We start from the raw sequence: 22,101 nt of genomic DNA, 5'->3' as shown, positions 1-22,101 counted from the left end.
ACACGAATTGCGTATCTTATTTTGAATCTATTTCGAAATAGGCTATTTTGAAATTTGGCACATCTGCACAGCACCAAATTTCAAAATAACATGCTATTTTGAAAAATATTTTGAAATAATAGGTGGCTTGTGTAGACATGGGATAGCTATTTCAGGATACTTCCGGTATCCTAAAACAACTGTGCAGTTTAGATGTACCCGCTAGACTGATAATTTGTTTCTGTTTTTAATAATATTGGTTGAAATATGTGGTCTGACACTTTAGGTTAATTATAACTTGAAGGGTTATTTTAGAAAGACTAGTTTTCAGCTCTCTAAGGGTACATCTACACAGCAGCATTATTTCGGAATAACGTTAGTTATTCTGAAATAACATAGTGTGCGTCTACACTACAAGCCTTTATTTCAAAATAGTGTTGAGCTGGAGGACTTCTTACTTCGACTCATGGTAACTCTCATTTTACAAGGAGTAGGGAAGTTGAAGGAAGAGTGTTCTTCCTTTGACTTCCTGCTGTGTAGACAGTGCCAAAAGCCAAATTAAGCTATTTTGACTTAAGCTACACAATTGACATAGCTGAAGTTCCATAGCTTAATTTGACTTTAGCCCTGCTGTGTAGATGTACCCTAATCGAATAATTATTCTTAGAATTAAATTTAAAAACATTTTGAAAATCTAAATTCACTAGGTTCATATAATTTAAACAATAATGTAAAGAAAAATTAGGATTGGAAATGCAGGGAGAACTTTGAATGATCTGAAAAAGTCCCAAAGATTCTGACTTATCTCTGATCTACTCATAAAAACTTTGTTTTATAATGCCTAGCATTTATATATTTCTTTTTCATCCAAATATCTAAAAGAAGTTTACCAAGATAGGTGAACACTATTATCCCAACACACTGATGCACAGAGAGGCCAGTGACTTGCCCCAAATCATACAACGAACCAATGGGAGAACCAGGAATGGAGCCCAGGTTTTCTAATCCACCAATCTAGTTGTCAGTTAATGGTGTTCCCTTAAGCACTCTTCAGGGGGGAGAGACAGCTCAGCTGTTTGAGCATTGGCCTGCTAATCCAGGGTTATAAACTCAATCCTTGAGGGGGCCATTTAGGGATCTAGGGCAAATCTGTCAGGGATGGTACTTGATCCTGCCAAGAGGGCAGAGGAGTGGACTCAATGACCACTCAAGGTCCCTTCCAGCTCTATGAGATATGTATATCTTCATATATAATAATAAGTGTTGTTTCTGATATTGGAGAAGTTGGACAAAACTTTGTAATAGGACTGAGATTCACAGGTGTGAATTCACCTCCGTTTAGCAAAACTGTAAGCATAAGCCCCAACTCAGACAAAAGGAATGCATGAATCCACACAAGAGTTTTTGCTGAATATTGTTTTTGACAAGTATGTGTCTGTAAAGACAGGACACAAAGGCTGTGTCTAGACTACATGCCATGTAGATTAGACACATAGGCAAAGGCAAATGAAGCTGCGATTTAAATGATCGCGGCTTCATTTACATTTACATGGCTGCCGCGCTGAGCCGACAAACAGCTGATCAGCTGTTTGTCCACTCAGCACGCTAGTCTGGACGCTCCTCTGCCAACATCAAAGCCCTTTGTCGGCAGCCCCGTTATTCCTAGTGGGATGAGGTTTACCGGGGCTGCCGACAAAGGGCTTTGATGTCGGCAGGGGAGCGTCCAGACTAGCACGCTGAGCGGACAAACAGCTGATCAGCTGTTTGTCGGCTCAGCGCGGCAGCCATGTAAATGTAAATGAAGCCGCGATCATTTAAATCGCGGCTTCATTTGCCTTTGCGAAAACAACAAATCTACATGGCTCCGTCGATGGAGCCATGTAGTTTAGACGTACCCAAAGAAACAGAGAAGGAATGAGGGTATGTCTACACTACAAAGTTAATTCGAACTAACAGCTGTTAGTTCGAATTAACTTTGATAGGTGCTACACTTGCGATCCACTAGTTCGAACTAGCAGAGCGCTTAATTCGAACTAGGTAAACCTCATTCTACGAGGACTAATGCCTAGTTCGAATTAACTAGTTCGAATTAAGGGCTGTGTAGCCACTTAATTCTAACTAGTGGGAGGCTAGCCCTTCCCAGGTTCCCCTGGTGGCCATTCTGGGCACAACCAGGAAAACTCCACTCCTCTCCCCCAGCCCCGGGCCCTTAAAGAGGTAGACTGTGGCCAGACGGCACTTGACACAGCCAGCCCTGCCAGAAGTCTGTGCCCCAAACCAGTGGCCCCAGGATGAGCCAGGGAGCCAGTGCCAGCAAGCCGTCCCCTGCCCAGTCCCCCAGCACCCAGGGGCCATCCAGTGGCCGTAGATGGCACGCACCCTCCTGGACTAGTGCGGAGGTCATGGACCTCATTGAGGTTTGTGGGCAGGCCCCCAATGTCCATGATCTCCGCACTAGGAGGAGGAACACGACTGTCTACGGCCACATAGCGGCTGCCATGGCCCGAAAGGGACACAGGCGCACCCAGGAGCAGGTGCGCCTGAAAGTAAAGCAGCTGCGGCAGGCATACGCCAGGGCCACCAGGGGTGGCGCTGCAGCAGGGGATGCCACCTGTCCCTACTTCCCCACCCTCGACCGACTCTTGGGGGGTGGGGCGGTTCGTGCCAGCCCGGGGGACAGCGAGTCAGGACCGGAGGGCCCTGACCCGGGCATACTGGAGGGGCCATCGCAAGCAGTTCCAGCACCAGAGTCAGCAGGGTCGTCCAGGGAGACCGTACCAGGTAAGTAGTTCGAATTAAGTAGTTCGGGGGAAGGGGGGGCGGAGGGAAACCAGAGACCACGCGCATGAGCCATGCCTTCCACGGATCACGCAGACACCTGTGCACGTGCGAGCACGTGCCATGCCACCTTTGGACAGGTGGCTCCAGCTGCGTGACACCCAGGGGCCATGGCTCAATAGGCACATGCATGTGTGAAGAGACCTGACATGCTCCCGACCCCGGGGCGGGACCCAGCAGGATGCTTTCCCTTCACATGTCCCCTACACAGAGGCAGGGGACATCTCCCTCCCGCCACCCCGGCCACACTATACACAGCACAGGGACATGGGTGCGGTCTTGGGGCAGCTCCCAGTCTCGGGGAGAGCCAGACATCCTGACCATGGCCTCTGTACAAGCACAGCGGCTCTAACGGTGCAGGGCATGGTCGCCCTCACGTCATGGGGGGGGAGGGGCTTGGCATCATCCGCTGCGTCCCCAGGGAGAACTGACCACTTCTCTTCTTTCTCTACAGCTGCACCAGCTGCTCGTGCAGGGCGCACCACCCCACCTGGGACATGCTCCCGCACCCGCGGCCTGCTCCGGACCACCACCACGGAGCAGGAGTACTGAGACCAGCACCTGGGGTCCTTGCGAGCCCTGCACCACACAATGGAGGCCTGGATGCAGGCAGACCTCCAGCTCCGCCAGGAGCAGCTGGCTGAGGTCCGAGGGCTGAACTCAAACCTACAGGCCCTGCTGCAGAGCATGGTGCCCCATGCTGGTCCTGCGCCTGCTGCCCCCCCAACTTCTGTCCCTCCTTCCACTCCTGCCCCCCCACCTCTTCCTCCTCAACCCCCACACCCTCTTCCTCAATGTCCACACCCCCCACTTCAACCTCCGCACCCTCCACCCCATCTCCCGGGGACGCTGAGGCCCCCTCCCTCGCCGTGCTCCCCCACTCCAATCCCTGAGTTTCCCCTCCCCCTCCTTTCCCTTGCCTCCCCCTTCCAGCTCCCTCCTCCCAGTTTTCCCCCTCCCCTCTCCCACACTCTCTCCTGCCCTTTCCCGCCTCCTCTCCCCCGTCTCCCCACAGTTTTATTCCCCCCCCCTTTTGTGAAATAAAGAGAGTTTCTATTTTTGAACACATGTCCTTTATTTTGTACATCAGGAAGGGGGACTAGGGAGGGGCAAGTGGAAGGAGGTGAGGGAGGAATGGGGAACGAGCCCCCAATGGGGAGGACTGGGCTGGCTCTGCGGGCTCCTCGGGGTGAAAGCTCTCCTGAAGCCCCTCGATTGACCCCCCGTCTGGATGGCAGCCTGCGGCAAGTGCAGCCGGGCTGATGGCTGAGTGCTGTGATGTGCCGAGTGTGGGCACTCAGGACTCTCCAAGCCAGGACTGCTTTGCAAGCGGGGAACCCCTGAGAACTGTCTGTCCGGGGTGAGGGTCAGGTCCCTTTAAGCACAGCCCTTGGCTAGCCTGAGACAGCAGCTCCATGCTCTAAGTCCTAACCTGGTGCCCTGCCGGCACTGCTTCCGGCCAGCCTTAACCTCAGTTCAGGGTCCACTCAGTGTGGACATGCTAGTTCGAATTAGCAAAACACTAATTCGAACTAGTTTTTAAGTCTGGATGCTGTCAGCCGACAGTCAGGGCAGTGTGTGTGTGTGTGTCTCCTAAGTCTTTGACTGCTAAGACACGAAGTCTCATCGCAGTGGGCAGCCAGAAGGCTGAAAGGAGCCCCGAGAGTTTAACGTCCGTGACTTTACTGCTAGGACCGAGGCCCCATCGCAGAGGGTAGCCAAACAGGCTAACAGACGCCCCAGTGTGTAGGAAGAGCTTATTACACCTTAGATTTTAGCTGCTAGAACACAAAGTTCCTTCGCAGCGGGCAGCCTGGGAAAGGCTGGAAAGGTGCCCCAACGGATCTTGTCACCTGGGAGTGACACAGATCCAAACGCCCAAGCTCTCCCTATGTCTGTCCCTTTATGACCAGCTGAAGTTCTTTTAAATTGTGCTTGGTTCTATTACAGCAACTGAAGGAGTCAGGTTAAAACTTAAACAGTTACAGGTTTATTAAAGGAACTTATAAATCATATGGTTACAATGGCTATTGCTCTATTTCTTAAATGCTAGCAAAATATATATATAGATCTTAAAAAGTGGTTACAGGAAAAAGGTAAAGATAGAAAACAGAAATAATGGTACCAAATGACAGCTTAATCTTTAAAGAGCTCTAACACTATGTATATATACTTAAACAAAGGACCACATCCAGGTACAATTTTTACCCCCTTCTGTGCCTCTCGACTCCAGCGTGTCAGGCCAGGGCCGGTCTCTCAATTCCTCGGAAAGATGAATACGAGGTGGGCGTCCCCTCTGGAACCTCGGGAGGTCAAACACCAAACCCGACCAGCAGATAGATGGTAGATTGACACACAAAGCAAGTGTGCTGCTGTACCCATCTTTATACCCCTGGGGGCCCGTATTCTCTTTCTTATCTTAAGAGGCCAAATTTTACTGGTCCGTTTTGTGGCGCCAGTTCTTATAAGCAAGTTTCAAGTTAATTTACTCTTGTAAGAGAGGAAGATAGCTAAATTAGGACTGCCAGATGTTCTTGTTGGGCGGGAGATTCCTCCCCCCGCGGACGGTTGTGTGTTCATATCAATATGGGTTAAGTCAAGGGCATGATGTACAGCCTCTTGGTCAACAATTAGTTTGACCACCCTCCTATCTCTGCTTACAGTTGGTCACGGTCACTGAGCCAGCATATCTAAACCTCATGCTCCAAGGTTTTCAAAGAATATGCTGTTTTCCTGCTCTTATGTGCCCTGCATGGTTTCAAGCAGACAAAGATGGATGTTAAAATGGGGGTTCATGTCTGGCTACAGATGCGCTAGTTCGAATTAGCTTAGAGGAAGGAAGGAACCCACAAGGAAGCTACTAAAAGTATGATAACTTGCTCTGGAAGATGTCTTGGGAGAAGTTTTTAGAGCAGGAGCACAGGATGGAAAGCCAGTGCTATGGAAAAAAAGAAGGGGGTTTCCAGCTATTTCATTCCTATTCGTCAGAGACAGAGGACTTTATACATTATTTTGTAATTAAACAAAACTTTATAAAGAAATATCTGACCACCACCAATCTCTGCTCTCAACCTGTACATCCACTGGATCCCAAACTTTGACTTGATGTTTAGGTCAAAAGGGGCAACAATATTTTGATTTTAAGGGTCTGATAAGGAAAGGTAAGGGAAATTAAGTCCATGCTCTTTTGTAAGATTTTTAAACATGTTTTCATTTCAGTGCTTGACTTCCTAGTACTGAAAAAAATACAAATGGAGGACTTACACTGTGTAAGATTGAATCAAATTAATTAAAAAAAGTAAAATAATATATGCTTGAGGGCCCTTTGCAGTTGTTCCCAGCGTAACATAGTTTTTTTTTTTATAGATGTCATTTCCAACACTAGATTCTTTGTCCACAGGTCATACCCTAAAACTGTCCTATTAAGACAACAACCTTGTCTGAAGAGCTCTAGACTCATCTGTTTGTTCATTGTCCACTCACCCTGAAGTTGCTATTGCTTGATAATCTCTTACTTCACTCAGAATTGCTTAGCCCAATTTATCCCTTTGTTTTTCATTCCCAACCAGACATTTGTTGCTTTCCTCTTTGAGAATCTTTATTTCCATGCATGACATCTACTAACTGACTGATTTTCTGTACTAACAAGCCATCAGATATGCTCTGAAAACACCAAGAACCAAGAAAGAGGAAGAAAGGAAGTTAACATAGGAAAAGAACAAGTTAAAATTACGTAGACAAGTAAGATGTCTTCAAGTCCCCTGGTCCTGATGAAATGAAACCTAGAATGCTCAAGGAGCTGACTGTGGAGATATCTGAGCCATTAGCTATAATATTTGAAAAGTCATGGAATACAGAAAAGATTCCAGAAGACTGGGAAAGAACAAATATCGTGCCTATCTATAAAAAAGGAAATAAGGACAACCCAGGGAATTATCATCTTAAGTTCTATACCAGGAAAGATAATGGAGCAAATAATTAAAGAATCCATTTGCAAACAGCCATAAGATGATATGGTGATAACTAACACTCAGCACGGATTTATAAAGAACAAATCATGTCAAACTAACCTGGTAGCTTTCTCTGACAGGATAATATGCCTTGCGAATAAGAGGTGAGTGGTAGATATGGCAAATCTAGATTTTAGTAAGGTATTGATTCAGTTTTATCTGACCTCATTAACAAACTAGGGAAATACAAGCCAAATGGAGCTACTATTAGGGAGTACGTAACTAATTGGATAATCGTTCCCAGAGAGTAGTTATCAATGGCTCACCATCATGCTGACAGGGCATAAGTAGGATTCCAAAGGGATCAGTTTTGGAACTGATTCTGTTCAATATTTCCATCAGTGATTTACAGAAAGCACACTGTTGCAAAAAAAGCAAACATTATTCTGGGATGTAATAACAGGAGTGTTTTAAGCAAGAAATGAGAAGTAATTCTTTTGCTCTACTCAGTGTTGATTAGGCCTCAACTAGAGTACTGTGTCCAGTTCTGGGCGCCACATTTCAGGAAAGATGTGGACAAATGGGAAAAAGTGCAGAGAAAAGCAACAAAATATATTAAAATTCTACAAAACATGACCTAGGAAGGGAGACTGAAAGAGGAAATAACAGATTTCAAGTACATAAAAGGTTGTTACAAGGAGGAGAGATAAAAATTACTCTCCTTAAACTCTGATGATAGGACAAGAAGCGATGGGCTTAAATTGCAGCAAGGGAGTTTAGATTGGACATTAGGAAAAACTTCTTGTCAAGGTTGTTAAGCCCAGGAATAAACTGCCTAGAGTGGCTGTAGAATCTCCATCACTAGAGATTTTTAAGAGCTGGTTAGACAAACACCTGTTAGTGATGGTCTACATAATGGCTGGTCCTGCCATGAGTGCAGGCGACTGGACTTCATTACCTCTCAAGGTTCCTTCACTAGGATTCCTTCCTTAATGAGCTAAGTGGCTTTGAGGAAAGGATGAAAGAAAGGAAAGAGATGCAATATTTGAAACCACAATTACATTCATAAAAATGTATGATGCTGTACATTAAAACTATGTTGGTATTACTCTTATTTTCATAGTTTTATTTTATAAGGTTCATATGTCATTAATTGCTTTTAGTAACATGAGTGAAAGCAAAAATGAGTGACGATTGCCTCTCATACAGTTCTTGGAGAGTACTATACACTACACTTGTTCCCACACATGTAAATGCCCCCTATTACACTGATAATAATAACTTCACTTCCATAAGAGGCATAGGGATTATCTTAGTGTAGTTAGGGCAACACAATGTCAATGTAGATGCTATTACTTACATCAGCTGATGGCTGTCACTCTTGTCAATTTCATGGCTTCTTGCTGGAACCATGAAATTGAAAAGAAAGACCAGTAAGCTCCCTGCTATAAATCCTGCACCTGACTGATGGCCCAGCTGTCCCCCCAGCTCCTGGCTCCCTGTTGGGCTGTTGCCTTGGATCCCAACTTCAGACTGGGCTATCCCCAGGCTCCAAGCTCCCCGCTGAGAGCCTTAGTGCCTCTGGCCTCCTGGTTCCCCACCCCCAACTAGACTGCCATCCAGCCTTCCCTTCCCCTACTGGGCTACTCCTCGAACTGCTCCCCAATTCTTAGCAGGGCTCTTGGCTCTGGGCTTAGGTCCCATTTAGGCTCCAGGTGCCCTGCTCCCTACTGTTCAAAGCTAGATGATATAATACATATAATAGTTGAAGAGAACAAGATGGCACAAGCACCTTGACTAAAGGAACAAGGAACATTTGGTGAGATTGCCACAGGTTAAAGACTAGAATGTATTTCAGGGAGTCAAAAGAAATAACATTTGATTTAAGGACTTTTATGAAAACAGCAAATGATTTGATCTTAGATACTTTGATTCATAGTACCCTATTGAAGAAATACCTAGTTTTGTGAACATTTGCAGAAGCATTCCCAAAAGAAAATAATTTTGCTACCATGTTCTTTAATAAGAACAATCCCAAAAGAAATGGAGATGTTTACACTGTAAACAAAACACACATATCAGTGCAGTAAATGGAGCAATGGTTACTAGTACTTTTGGATGTGTACAAACAACCCAATTTGCAATAGTACATGCACAGGAGGAGAGGACAAATTAATGCAGTTACACAGCAACAGCTGGCCACTGGGAATAATAACCTTTCAAGAATAATGAACCAATCATAAGAGAGAATTACTCACCTTGTGCAATAAAGAGAGTTCTTTGAGATGTGTGTCCCATGGGTGCTGCACTCTAGGTGCTGGTGCATCTTTGCACCAGTGATCTGAGATCTTTTCTAACAATGCCCTGCCGCCCCATGCATATGCAGTGGTGTCTACTCATGCCATTAGTATCTGTTACTGGCATGCACGATGTGGCACCTCCATTCCTTCTTTACCTTGGACGTGCCTCGAAGTGGCTCCAAAGTAGAAGAGGAGGGAGGGTCATGGAGAACACATAGGAACACACATCTCGAAGAACTCCCATTACTGCACAAGGTGTGAGTAAGTCTCTCTTCTTCTTTGAGTGATGTTGCCGTGGGTGCTCCACACTAGGTGCCTCAAGAGCAATGTCCATCTTGTGGAGGTGTGTTTTGGAGTCTTGCCCCAGAGACAGTGGAGAGAAGAGTGTAACCCACCGATGTTGTTGGGATGAGACCAGAAGTCAGAGTGTAGTGTTTGGCATATGTATATTTGGAAGACCAGTTTGGTGCTCTGCAAATGTCTTCCATGGGACACTGTTGAGGAAAACTGTAGTCAAAGCCACTGATCTGGTGGAGTGAACTGTGATGACAGGTGGCTTGTTATGGATGGTGTAATACATATGGATGCAAGAGGAGATCCATTTTGATATTCAGTGGGAGGAGACAGCTTGTCCTTTCAAGTGTTTGGCAAAGGAGATAAAATGTCTTGTGGATTTTCTCCAGGACTTGGTCCCATCGAAATAAAAAGCGATCGTTCATTGGCCATTGAAGATGTGTAATGCTGCTTGAATCACATTGTCGTGTGGCTTTGGATAGAATGCAGGGAATTGGATTGGTTCATTAATATGGAAGGGTATGAGGATTTTGGGAGGAATTTTGGATGAGGTCTAAGTGTGACCTTGTCCTTGCTGAAAATTGTGTAAAGGAAATCTGCCATCAAAGCTGCTATTTCCCCTATACATCTGCCGGATATGATGGCTATGAGAAATACAACCTTCACTGAGAGATCAACGAGAAGTCCTGTGGCACCTTATAGACTAACAGATTTATTGGAGCATAAGCTTTCATGGGCAAAGACTCACTTCGTCAGATGTAGTAGAAATTCCAGAGGCAGGTATAAATATACAGGCTTAAGAAAAGAGTTCCAATCAAGAATAAGGTTAGAGATAACGAGGTTAATGCAGTCAGGGAGGATAAGGCCCACTTCTAGCAGCTGATGTGGAGGTGTGAATACCAAGAGAGGAGAAACTACTTTTGTAGTTGGCTAGCCATTCACAGTCTTTGTTTAATCCTAAATTGATAGTATCAAATTTGCAGATGAATTGTAGCTCTGTAGTTTCTCTTTGAAGTCTGTTTTAAAATTTTTGTTGTTGCAGGATGGCTACTTTTAAATCTGCTACTGTGTGTCCAGGGAGATTGAAGTGTTCTCCTACAGGTTTTTGTGTATTGCCATTCCTGATATCTGATTTGGATCCGTTTATTCTTTTACACAGGGACTGTCCAGTTTGGCTGATGTATATGGCAGAGGGGCATTGCTGGCACATGTTTGCATATATTACCTTGGGCGATGTGCAAGTGAATGAGCCTGTAATGGTGTGGCTGATGTGGTTAGGTCCTGTGATGGTGTTGCTGGCGTAGATATGTGGACAGAGATGGCATCTAGGTTTATTGCAGGGATTGGTTCCAGAGTTAGAGTTACTGTGGTGTGGTGTATAGTTGCTGGTGAGAATTTGCTTCAGGTTGGTGGGTTGTCTGTAGGCGAGGACTGGCCTGCCTCCCAAGGTCTGTGAGAGTGAGTGATTATTGTCCAGGATGGGTTGTAGATCGCTGATGATGTGTTGGAGAGGTTTTAGCTTGGGACTGTAGGTGATGGTCAGTGGTGTTCTGTTATTTTCTTTGTTGGGCCTGTCTTGTAGCAGGAGGCTTCTGGGTATACATCTGGCTCTGTTGATCTGTTTCTTCACTTCCTCAGATGGGTACTGTAGTTTCAAGAATGCTTGGTGTAGAACTTGTAGGTGTTTGTCTCTGTCTGAAGGGTTGGAGCAAATGAGGTTGTACCTTAGTGCTTGGCTGTAAATGATGGATCACGTGCTGTGTCCAGGTTGGAAGCTGGAGACATGTAGGCAGGCATAGTGGTCCATAGGTTTTTGGTATAGAGTGGTGTTCAGATGTCTGTGTGCTGAGTGCATCTTCATATGAAAATAAGTGTCTTGGGGGTTGAGTGCTGAGAACCAATCTCCATTGTCTAATGCCAGTAGGATGGTTGCTAATGTGACCATCTTGAACCGTCAATATGTTATGTGCTTGTTGAGCTTTCTGCGATCTAGTATGGGTCTCCGACCCTCTGTCTTCCTCTGGGTGAAGAAGTATTTAGAATAAAAACTTCTTCCTTGATAGGCCAAAGGAACTGGTTTTATGGCTCCAATTTGTAGCAAATGTTGAACCTCTAGTTGTAGGAGGTTTTTGTGAGAGGGGTTCCTGAAGAGGGATGGAGAGAGGGAGCGGGAATAGCCCAGACTGATGATCTCTAAAACCCACAGGTAGGATGTTATCTTGGTCCATTGTTGGAAAAAGGACCATAACTGATGGGTAAACTGAAGGTTGGATGGTATAGACGGTGGTATAACAGAGATATTGCTCGAGCCCTGGACCAAACCTTCAAATTTGCTGCTTTGACATGGACAGTTGGTTTGTGTTAAATTGTTGCTTACAGCTCAATCTGCACTTTTATTGTCTGTGCCTTTGTCTGAAGTTGTATGGCCTATTAGACTGCCTATATGACTACGTTGGGCTTGAGTAAGTGTTATACCTCCGGTATTTATTCGACTGTGTATACATCTTCCATGTTCTGAGGGTAGTGCGAGAGTCTTTCATCAAGTGTAAGTCCTTGTCAGTTTTACTGGCAAATAGGCTGGTCTTGTCAAAGGGGAGGTCCTCAACTTTGAGTTGTAGTTCTCTTGGTATGCCCGAGGCTTGTAGCCACGGGCCCTGAGCATAATGATTACCATGGCAGTGCTGCATGCAGCAGTATTTGCAATGTCTGAGGCTGCTTGGAGTGCTGCATGTGTGATGATGTGACCATCTTGAACTATGACCTGAAGTTGAGGCAGTTTCTGTTCTGGGACAAACTGGATGAGATCTTGAAGCTTTGAGTAATTGGTGTGGTTGTAATTGGTGAGAAGTGCCGAATAATTGACTGCTTCCAATTATAGAGTGGCCAAGGAATAAACCTTTCTACCCAGTATGTCGAGATGCTTATGGTCCTTATCGTGAGGTTGGATTGGAATTGGGGATATTTGGCTCTGTGATGGACAGAGTCCACCACCAAGTTTGGAGGTGGATGTGAAAAAAGGAAGTCCAGCACCTTGGCAGGGACAAAGTATTTCCTGTCTGCCCTCTTGTTAGTGGGCATGATAGAAGCGGGTGCCTATCAGATGGTGTTGGCTGGGTAGAGAATGGCTTCATTTAGAGTGAGAGCTATTTTTGAAAGTGTCGAAGGCTGCAGGATGTGGAGAAGCCTATCTGTGTTGCTTCTCCTGCACTTCTTGCAGTTCTATCTCCTGTGCATTGGCCCATCTCTGACATGGGCTCTTTTTCCTTGGACTGCTGTTGTTCAGGAGAGTTTAATGCAGTGTTGTGAGTCTGTCATGGCAGGGACTTACCACATCTTTTTGAAGGAGTTGAAGATGCTGTGTGGTAACTCCTGTAGATTGACCATGCACACTATCGTGGCCATTGTCCCGGCTATGGCAGTGGTGGGAATGGCTAGTGGTGACCATACCAATGCAGAGAAGGTGGTAGATGAATGGATCTAGCTCATTGAGGCTGCCAGGGAGGGCATATCTGTGTCGGTGATGAGTGTTGAGATGAAAAATGGCTTTATGGTCCCTTGTCTGTCTCACGCATTGATATCGATGGTGCCAGAGATCCGAGAGAATATATGGAGTGGGCTGAGGCCCTGGTGAATGTGGTACTGATTGGATGTCAGTCTGAATATGCTGTGAATCTTAGTGCATCCTTATGTGGTGTCGTCTTGGCTGGTACTGATGACAGTGCCATCAGTGCTGGAGGCAGCGTCGGAGTTGCATATCAGCCCGGGTCATATCACTGTCAGTGCTGATGTTTACATCAGTACCAAGGACTTGTGCCTAGGTTCCAAATGCGCACATTTATGAAGTGCGCTGTGCTTCATTGACATGATTCTGGAGGTGTGGGGCTTATTGGCAGTGCTCTCTTTGAAGGAGCTCAGTGCCAAGGGTAGGGATCTGGCTGGAAAAGTCCTGGCCTTTGTCTTTGCCCTGTCTAAAGACGAGGAGGGATGCCTCTTGTCTGAGATTGGGATGTTTTCCCTCTACTGACTCCTTGTAGAAGCAGGGGAGTGATCTCGAGCTGGCTGGAGGAACTTTTCATAGAAGAAAGTCTTAAGGTGGGTGGCTCAGTCACATAGTGAGATTAGAACAATGAGGACATTTCTAGGAGAGATGGCTTTCTCCCTGGCATTTTATACAAGAGGAATGCCTGTGCAAGGCGGGCATAGCGTTTCTACATGAGTTGCGCCTCTTGAATCCTGGTGAACCAAGTATCTTAACTGGGGAGAACGCAGGTAAACAAACTTAAAAAAATATTTTTTTTTTGTAGAAAAAACTGAGGGGAAGAGTTCAAAAACTTGGAAAAGAATAAAAACTGAGGAACTTTGGAACTGTGCATGTGCTGCATGGCAGGCCACTGCTAGAAAAGATCTCTGATTGCTGGCACAAGGACATACCAGCATCTAGAGTGAAACACCCATGGGGACATCACTGAAAGAACAGATAATTTACAAAGAGATAAAGGAAATTTGATAAAGATTGACTTTGCTTTCTAATTTATTTTCTTTTTAAAATTTGGGTTTTGTAGGGACTTGCATGGATCGCTCCAGATGAATGATAAAATGATCAGTAAGTACTGCAAGCATCATCACAGCTGTAAGTAATGTTTTAAAACTGTAATTAATTGGTTTAAAAAGAAGTTAAATTCAGACATTGTATAAGTGAGTAAATGTCCACTGAGATCAAAAGAACTGAACCTATTTACTTTGGCTCCATATATAGTACTATATTTCAGAGATAACTTTCAACATTAGAACTGCAGCCTTTTATGATATAAGGATTTTCTTTCTCTTCATAAATATCTATTTTTTCAGGAGAATGTTCCATAACTCACATTCACAATGCATAGTATCTTTCTTCACAAGTAGTCCAATTGACATCTATGGGACTTCTGCAGTAAATACTATTCAATGAGCCTGATGCAAAGTTCACTGAAGTCAATGGAAAGATTTTTGTTGACTTCAGTGACCTTAGGATCAGGCTTAATGTGAGGAAAAGGCAGAATTTCATCCTAAATCATTAGATTTCACATTACATATCTGAATCAAGAAAACATTTGTGAGTATATGATTGAGATGTAAATTATTATACAGTCTATTCGGCTGCTGCTATGTATGTCTCATTGCCATTAGGGGAGTTACAGACACACATACAATGCAAAATAGATCTTTATATCAACTCGGACTGAAAACTGAAGAAAATGAGAATTAATTAATTTAATTTTAGAGAAAATCAATTAATTTTAGAGAAAAACTAGGAAAAAATTATCTGATTCTAATAAACAAGTTAAAACCAGATACAATTGCTTATGATTTTAAGATCAGGATATAACAATGTCATGTAATGGAGCCAGGTAACCCCACGTTGAGCTCTTGAAAGCTACAATAATATTGTAATATTACCTCCACTGAAATCTCCTTTGTTGCCATAGGCCACTTGTGCTCATATTTTTCTTTCATAGTTTGCTCACTGTTGGCAGCCGGCATTGAGTTCTCAGGTCTCACTCCATGGCTTGTTTTGCCCACCAGATTTTGAACAGATTTTACCATGTTCTTTAAATCTTCTGGGTATGGAGTTGGATAACGTTTTAGATTTATTTCAACCTAAATATTTATAAAAAGAATTAAAACACAAACACCAAATAAAAATAACATGCAAGTTAAATCTGTGACTATAGTACCATGGGTAAGTGTATAATGTACAAGCATTGAATTAAAATATTTAAGAAATGTGCTGCATACATTGGTCATCATGTATGTCTACACTTGCACTCTAGTTCGAACTAGGGATGCAAATGTAGGCAACCAAAATTGCTAATGAAGCGGGGATTTAAATATCATTAGCATAATCTTGCCCGCGTGCAGTTTCGGAGCTCAGCTGTTTTGAACCAGGAAGTGTGCTCTGGGCTGTGTTAGTTTGAATCAAACCCCTTGGTTCGAACTAACGTTACTCCTCAAAAAATGGTGCGCAGGTGAGATTATGCTAATGAAGCGTGGGATATTTAAATCCCCGCTTCATTAGCAATTTTGGTCACCTACATTTGCATCCTAGTTCAAACTAGGGAGCAAGTGAAGACGTGCCCTATGAATAGACCTGTGTGAATAACTGATTTTTTAGTTTACTGACTGAATGTTTTGTGTTATTTGACATCATTATTTTTACCTTTAAAAAATTAAACTAAAGAAAAATTCAAAAAGTAGTTTCAATCAAAAATCAAAATGATTCAAAATGTCAGAATAAAGTTTTTTTGATGAAACAATTTAAAAAATCAAATATTAAAATTTATAAAGTTTAGTTTGAAAAATTTCACCCCTACCTAATCATGAGTCATTTCCAAAGTCTATGGGTTGGAATCTAATTTTGGTTATACAGGCAGTCCCCGGGTTACGTACAAGATAGGGACTGTAGGTTTGTTCTTAAGTTGAATTTGTATGTAAGTCGGAACTGGTACATATTGTAGAGGAAACTCTAGCCAAACATTTTTTTTAATTTTGGATAGCATAGGGAAAGGATAACTCCCCTCTAATGTTTGTTTTGCTCTATTTCTGTCCCTGTGACAAACTCAGGACTAAAGGAGTAACTCATCAAATACCAAACAGCTCTGCACCATGCTTTGAGCTAATAGCTTTATTTCCACACACCACCCAGGGTTCTAGGAGGAGGGTCCTTTTTTTGCTAACACAATGAGGCCAGCACTTTGTTTGTTTTGGTGGAGTCTTTGTTTGCCCAGGGAGCCCAGCATGTATAGGGGGAGGAGGGGCGGAGAGGCTGCTTTTGTCTGCTGTTCGGCAGCCTGTTGCTCAGGGGAGGGGGCAGCCTGTTGCTAGCAGGGGGAAGGGGGGAGGCGTGCAGGATGCGAGGCCGCGGGGGGGGGGCAGTGGGCATGGGGAGGCACTTTTCCTCTGCCCGGCAGCTCTGCGGGACCCCAGTCGGAGCCGGCCCGAGGAGGAGGAGGATCCTAGGACCCAGGTGAGCGAGCCCCGGGAATGCTGCTGCGCATGTGCGGGAGTTGCCTCACCCTGTTCGTATCTAGGGATCCGACATAAGTCGGATCCACGTAAGTCGGGGACTGCCTGTACTAATGTCAGTCTAAAGTATAGCACATCTGATGTCAATCATAGATCAGAATATTTCACTTTATGTTCTTTTTTTTAACCACATTAGAGCACTGAGGTTCAGATTCTACTGTCAGATCAAGACCACTGTCATGTCAGATCATATCCTCCTCTGACTGACACCTGTGAAAATTCAGAATAATTGTACTATACTTAGTGAAATTATTTTGGATTTGCACCAGAATAATGGAGAGCAAAATCTAATCTATTGGGCAACTATTTGTTCTTTTATATGTACATGTAGCTTGCACTTCTGTCAATGAAATCTATTATGATGCAAAAACAAAATCAGAAGAATAAATCCTTCATGACTTAACAGTGAGTCCACTGTATTGCACCTTACACCTGATAATCCTGTATAGCCCTGCTGATTTCCTGTACTACTCAGTGTGACTTAGGGTGGCATAACTAAGACCTTAAAATATACATAATAGCATCTTAATTTCTATAATACAGAATGAAATAGAAAATATAACAGAGGTCCCCAAACGCAACAGATATCTATTGATATGAAAGCTATGGGAACTAGCATTCAGTTCTTTACTCTAATAAAGTATATATGTTTTGACATGCTCTAATACAAAATGTAAATCTATGATTACAATATTACAAGTTAATATGGAACTCCGACAGGAAAAATGGAAATGATGTGTAAAATATAGCCTGGCTGAAACTATGGCTGATTTATAGTTGAAAGAAATACAATTTATATGTGGCCCAATTATGCATTTGATTTACCACAAAATTTGGACCATGATTTAAATGTAAAAACACAATATAACATTATGGGTGACTGGGAAACATCATACCATATTCACAATCAAGGAATACTGAAAAATACACTGTATCTTAGGGTACATATACACTGCAACAATATTTTGAAATAACTAGCACTATTCCAAAATAACTTAGGGTATGTCTACACTACCCTCCTAGTTCGAACTAGGAGGGTAATGTATGCATACCGCACTTGCTAATGAAGCCCGGGATTTGAATTTCCCGGGCTTCATTAGCATAAGCGGGGAGCCGCCATTTTTAAATCCCCGCTGCTTCGAACCCCGTGCAGCACGGCTACACGGGGCTCGAACTAGGTAGTTCGGACTAGGGTGCCTATTCCGAACTACCGGTACACGTCGTTTCACGAGGAGTAACGGTAGTTCGGAATAGGAATCTAGTCCGAACTACCTAGTTCGAGCCCCATGTAGCCGCGCTGCACGGGGTTCGAAGCAGCGGGGATTTAAAAATGGCGGCTCCCCGCTTATGCTAATGAAGCCCGGGAAATTCAAATCCCGGGCTTCATTAGCAAGTGCGGTATGCATACATTACCCCGCTAGTTCGAACTAGCGGGGTAGTGTAGACATACCCTTAGTTTGCATCTACAGAGCAAGTAGTTATTTTGAAATAGTGTCAACATACTGTCAAACCAGAGAACTTCTTACTGGCTGTGTCCAGACTCAGGGTTTTTTTCGAAAAAAGTAGCCTTTTTTCGAAAAAAACTTCACCTGCGTCTAGACTGCAGCCGCGTTCTTTCGAAATTAAATCGAAAGAACGCGGCTTTTCTTTCGACGGCGGAAAACCTCATTTCACGAGGAAGAACGCCTTCTTTCGAAAGTGCTTCTTTCGAAAGAAGGCGTTCTTGAATGTAAATAGGGCTTCTTCGAAAGAGAGCATCCAGACTCACTGGGTGCTTTCTTTCGAAAAAGCGGCTTGCTCTTTCGAAAGTTCCACGTGCAGTCTAGACGCTCTCTTTCGAAAGAGGCTCTTTCGAAAGTATCTTTCGAAAGAGCCTCTTTCGAAAGAGGCTTGCAGTTTAGACATAGCCACTCTGACTCCGGTAACCCTCATTGTATGAGGAATAAGGGAAGTCGGAGGAAGACTGCTCTATTTCAAAATAAGTGTTGTGTAGATGCTCCTTATTTCAAAAAATAAGATATGCAATTGACGTAGCTCAATTTGTGTAGCTTATTTCGAGTTAAGCCCTGCAGTGTAGACATACCCTAAATGAGCTACATAAAGAGGCATACAATACAATAGTCTTTAGTGGGACTCAGTTTATCATTGTTTTAACATTTAGTAGTAAAAGATACCCTGGAAGCTATAGTAGATAAAAATATATTGGGATGCATGTGTTTTCATAATTAATGTCCAAATGATATTAAGAAGAGGAAGTTACTCACGTTGTACAGTAAGGATGGTTCTTTGAGATGTGTGTCCCTGTGGATGCTCCACTCAGGTGTTGGTGCATCCTCGCACCAGCGATCATAGACTTTTAGCCTAGCAGTGCCTTCCCGCCCCGCGCCGCATCCACAGTCGCCATCTCGTGCTGTTCCATCCGTTAGCTGCATGCACGGTGTTGGTCACCTCCATTCATTTTCTACTGGAAATCCTTTAATGGACTCCAAAGTAGTGGAGAAGAAGGGAGGGTAGTGGAGAATCCACAGGGACACACATATTGAAGAACCATTGTTACTGCAGTAGGTGAGTAACTTCCCTGTGGGTGCTCTTCTCAGGTGACTAAAGAGCAGTACTCACATTAAGCAGAGGTGAATTTAGGAGTCATGTCCAAGAGGTGGCAAGGACAGCTGTGCTGGTTGGGGATGTAAATTGATGCTAGCCATGCTTGTAGGCAGCATGAGGAGCCTTTCTGGACTAACGCATGCGGTGGCTGCCATGTCCCTCAAAATTTGGATACATGTCTGAACATTGGTAATGGGGGCATGCAACACCATGTGAGATCACATATTGTATGGAATCGATGGACAGAGAGGGTGGCACCAGCATTAATTGTGTCTAGTGATGCTCCAATGAATTCTATTTTCTGGGTAGGTTCCAGAGTGGATTTTTGTATGTTTATTAGGAGGCCCAAATGGGAAAAGACCTTCTGAGTGGTGTTCATCATGGCTAGGGTTTGTTGTTGTGAAGTACCTTTGATTAGACAATCATCTAGGTAAGGGAATATAATGACCCACTGATGTCTGAGAAACACATTCACCATGGCCAGAGTTTTGGAAAACACAAGGAGTGCCATCGACACGCCGAAGGGTAGAACAAGGTACTGATAGTGATAGTTGCCTACGGCAAATCTGAAAAACCTATGTGGATGTAAGTGTCTAGAAGGTCAAGGGCTGAGAACCAGTCGCCCTGGTCCAACGCAGGCATGATTGTTCCTAAAGTCACCATCCTGAATTTGTGGTTGCAGACAAACTTGTTGAGTTTCCTGAGATCTAAAATGGGACTACAACCTCCTGTCTTCATTGATGTAAAGAAATAATTTGAATAGAACCCTCTACCATGGAATTCTGAGGGAACTGGTTCTGTTGCCCTCAAAATGAGTTTTTTTGTATCTCTGCTTCAACAGACACTTGTGAGAGTGGTCCCTGAAGAGGGACAGGGTATGGGGTTGGATACGGGGCACAGAGATGAAGGGATTGGTATAGCCCATTCTGATTTTCTCAAGGACCCAGTTGTCACTGGTAATAAGAGCCCATTGGTGCTAGAAAGGCCTTAGGCAGTGGTGGAATATATGGGATACATGTGCTGGTCTTAGGGGAAGGTCGCTCAAACCCTTGACCACACTTTCAAAACTGTTGTTTCAATGTTGCTAATTGAAGTGCTATGGATTGAGTATGTTGAATCCTTCTTCTGTTGTGTTGTTGTTTAGACCTTTGTTCAAATGGTTTTTTTAATGTCTGTGGAAGGAACTGTTGCACGGTCTTTGGTAAGGTATATACCTTCTCTTACTAGGCTGTGTATACTTGCCTAACGTTTATAGGGTTCTGCGAGAATCCTTCACTGAATAAAGGACCTCGTCTGTTTTGGCCACAAACAATTGGCTCCTATCGAAAGGAAGGTCTTCTACTTTCATCTGTAGTTCATGTGGAATGCTGGATGACTGAAGCCATGAGGTGTAACGCATAACGATAGTTGTAGCCGTCGCACTGGCTCCCGTGTCCACTATGTCCATCGATGCTTGTAATGCAGTCCGGGTGATGGATTGGCCCTCCTTCATGACTGACAGGAGTAGCAGTCTTTTTTTGTTCAGGGAGATCATTTATGAGCTCCTACAGCTCATGAGTCTTGCCCACATGCTCAGGGTTTAGCTGATCGTCATATTTGGAGTTGAGAAGGAATTTTCTTCCAGGGTAGATTGGCAGAGGCCCTGGAGGTTTTTCGCCTTCCTCTGTAGCATGGGGCACAGGTCACTAGTGGGAGGATTCTCTGCATCTTGGGGTCTTTGAACCATCGTTTCAAGGACTTCAATATCTGAGATATAGGTGAGAGGATTATTCTAGCAGGTGGGTGAGATTCTGTGGCTTGCATTGTGCAAATGATCAAAATGGTCCTTTCTGACCTTAAAGTCTATGAGTCTTGTGTAATTAGCATGGCCATAATGGGTGAGGAGGACTATATCATTGGAAATCTGGAACTGAAAGGTAGGAGAGGAGTGTAGTTTTCTTTCCAATAGGTCCAACATTTTATGTTCCTGATTTTGAGGAGTGGATTTAAATTGTGGTTGTTTGGACTAATGGTGAACCACATCCACGACCCGTGAATTTGGCTGGGGGTTGGCGAAGAGCAAATCCATCCCTTGGCCAGTATACAATATTTTCTATCCACCCTTCAGTTAGTAGGGGAAATAGATGCTGGTTTCTGCCATATGACTACTGGCATTATTCGTAGTTCCATTATGGCTTCATCAATTGGTAACACTATTTTAGAAAGTGTTGCAATTTAGGTAGGTGTCAATTTAGTAATTTATGCTGCTTTTCTTGTACCTCCTGAGCGCAATGTCTTGAGATTATGCTACCCTTTTAAATAGGTCTGGAAATTGCTTCAGGTAGTCTTCTAGTAGGGAGGAAGAAAGGAAAATATCATCATCTGGGGACGAGGAGGACTGAGGAGCTGGAGAGCAGCTGTCCGAATCCAACTGAGGTAGATCATCATCTTCATTTGTTAGATCAGCCTGGGTCATCGCTGAGGGTGATTGTGGTGGATGTGTTGGAGATGATTGTGTCATGGTAGGTAGAGAATGAGTTGTTGTATGCTGCTGTTGATTCTCGTGATCAGTGCTGGTGAGGAAAATGTGTATGGTATTGATTTCATGGTTCCCAGGATGGCCATTAAGGTTGTTAAGGCTGAGGTGAATATGGCCAATGGTGGTTGATCCAAGGGTACTGAAGTCAATGATGGAATGATTGCTGTCTGATTGAGTGCCAAGACAGTACTGAGCTGGTTGGGGAAGAATGTTGGAAGGAGAACCTGCTCCTATGACCAGTGATGGGGCCAGTGCTTGGGGAGGACAGTGTGGGAGAGGAAGAAATGTTCTCGGGCGAACGATGGTGTGAACGGGTTTCTGTAATTATAGGGGAGTGTGGTGCCTGTATTGGCGGTGATATTATCAGTGGCTGTGTTGTTTGGTGCCACGACTCTGACCTTTTCTGGGTCTCGCTTATTGAGGTTTCTAGTACCACTGTTTGCTTGGGTGCAGGCATGCACTGGGAAGAGGCTGATTGTATCGGTGCTGCAGTTTTCATTAGTACTGGGGGATGCAGTATGACCATCTTGGTTGGCACCGGGTGAGAGCCCATGCC

The 22,101-nt window shown here is 44.2% G+C and overlaps 1 protein-coding gene across 1 annotated transcript in view; it reads right to left on the bottom strand.

The window, feature by feature from the left end:
* Positions 1-22,101, bottom strand: part of LRRC7 (leucine rich repeat containing 7) — a 399,063-nt gene that overhangs the window by 62,426 nt on the left and 314,536 nt on the right. Inside the window, exon 17 of the mRNA XM_075936231.2 lies at positions 14,798-14,998. Within this exon, the coding sequence (XP_075792346.2) occupies positions 14,798-14,998 (201 nt within the window). The remainder of the gene's footprint in view (positions 1-14,797; positions 14,999-22,101) is intronic.

Source organism: Pelodiscus sinensis, chromosome 9 (genome assembly GCF_052426305.1).
Source record: "Pelodiscus sinensis isolate ZL-2025 chromosome 9, ASM5242630v1, whole genome shotgun sequence".
Taxonomy (NCBI): domain Eukaryota; kingdom Metazoa; phylum Chordata; order Testudines; family Trionychidae; genus Pelodiscus; species Pelodiscus sinensis.
This window is presented reverse-complemented; position numbering and strand designations above follow the sequence as displayed.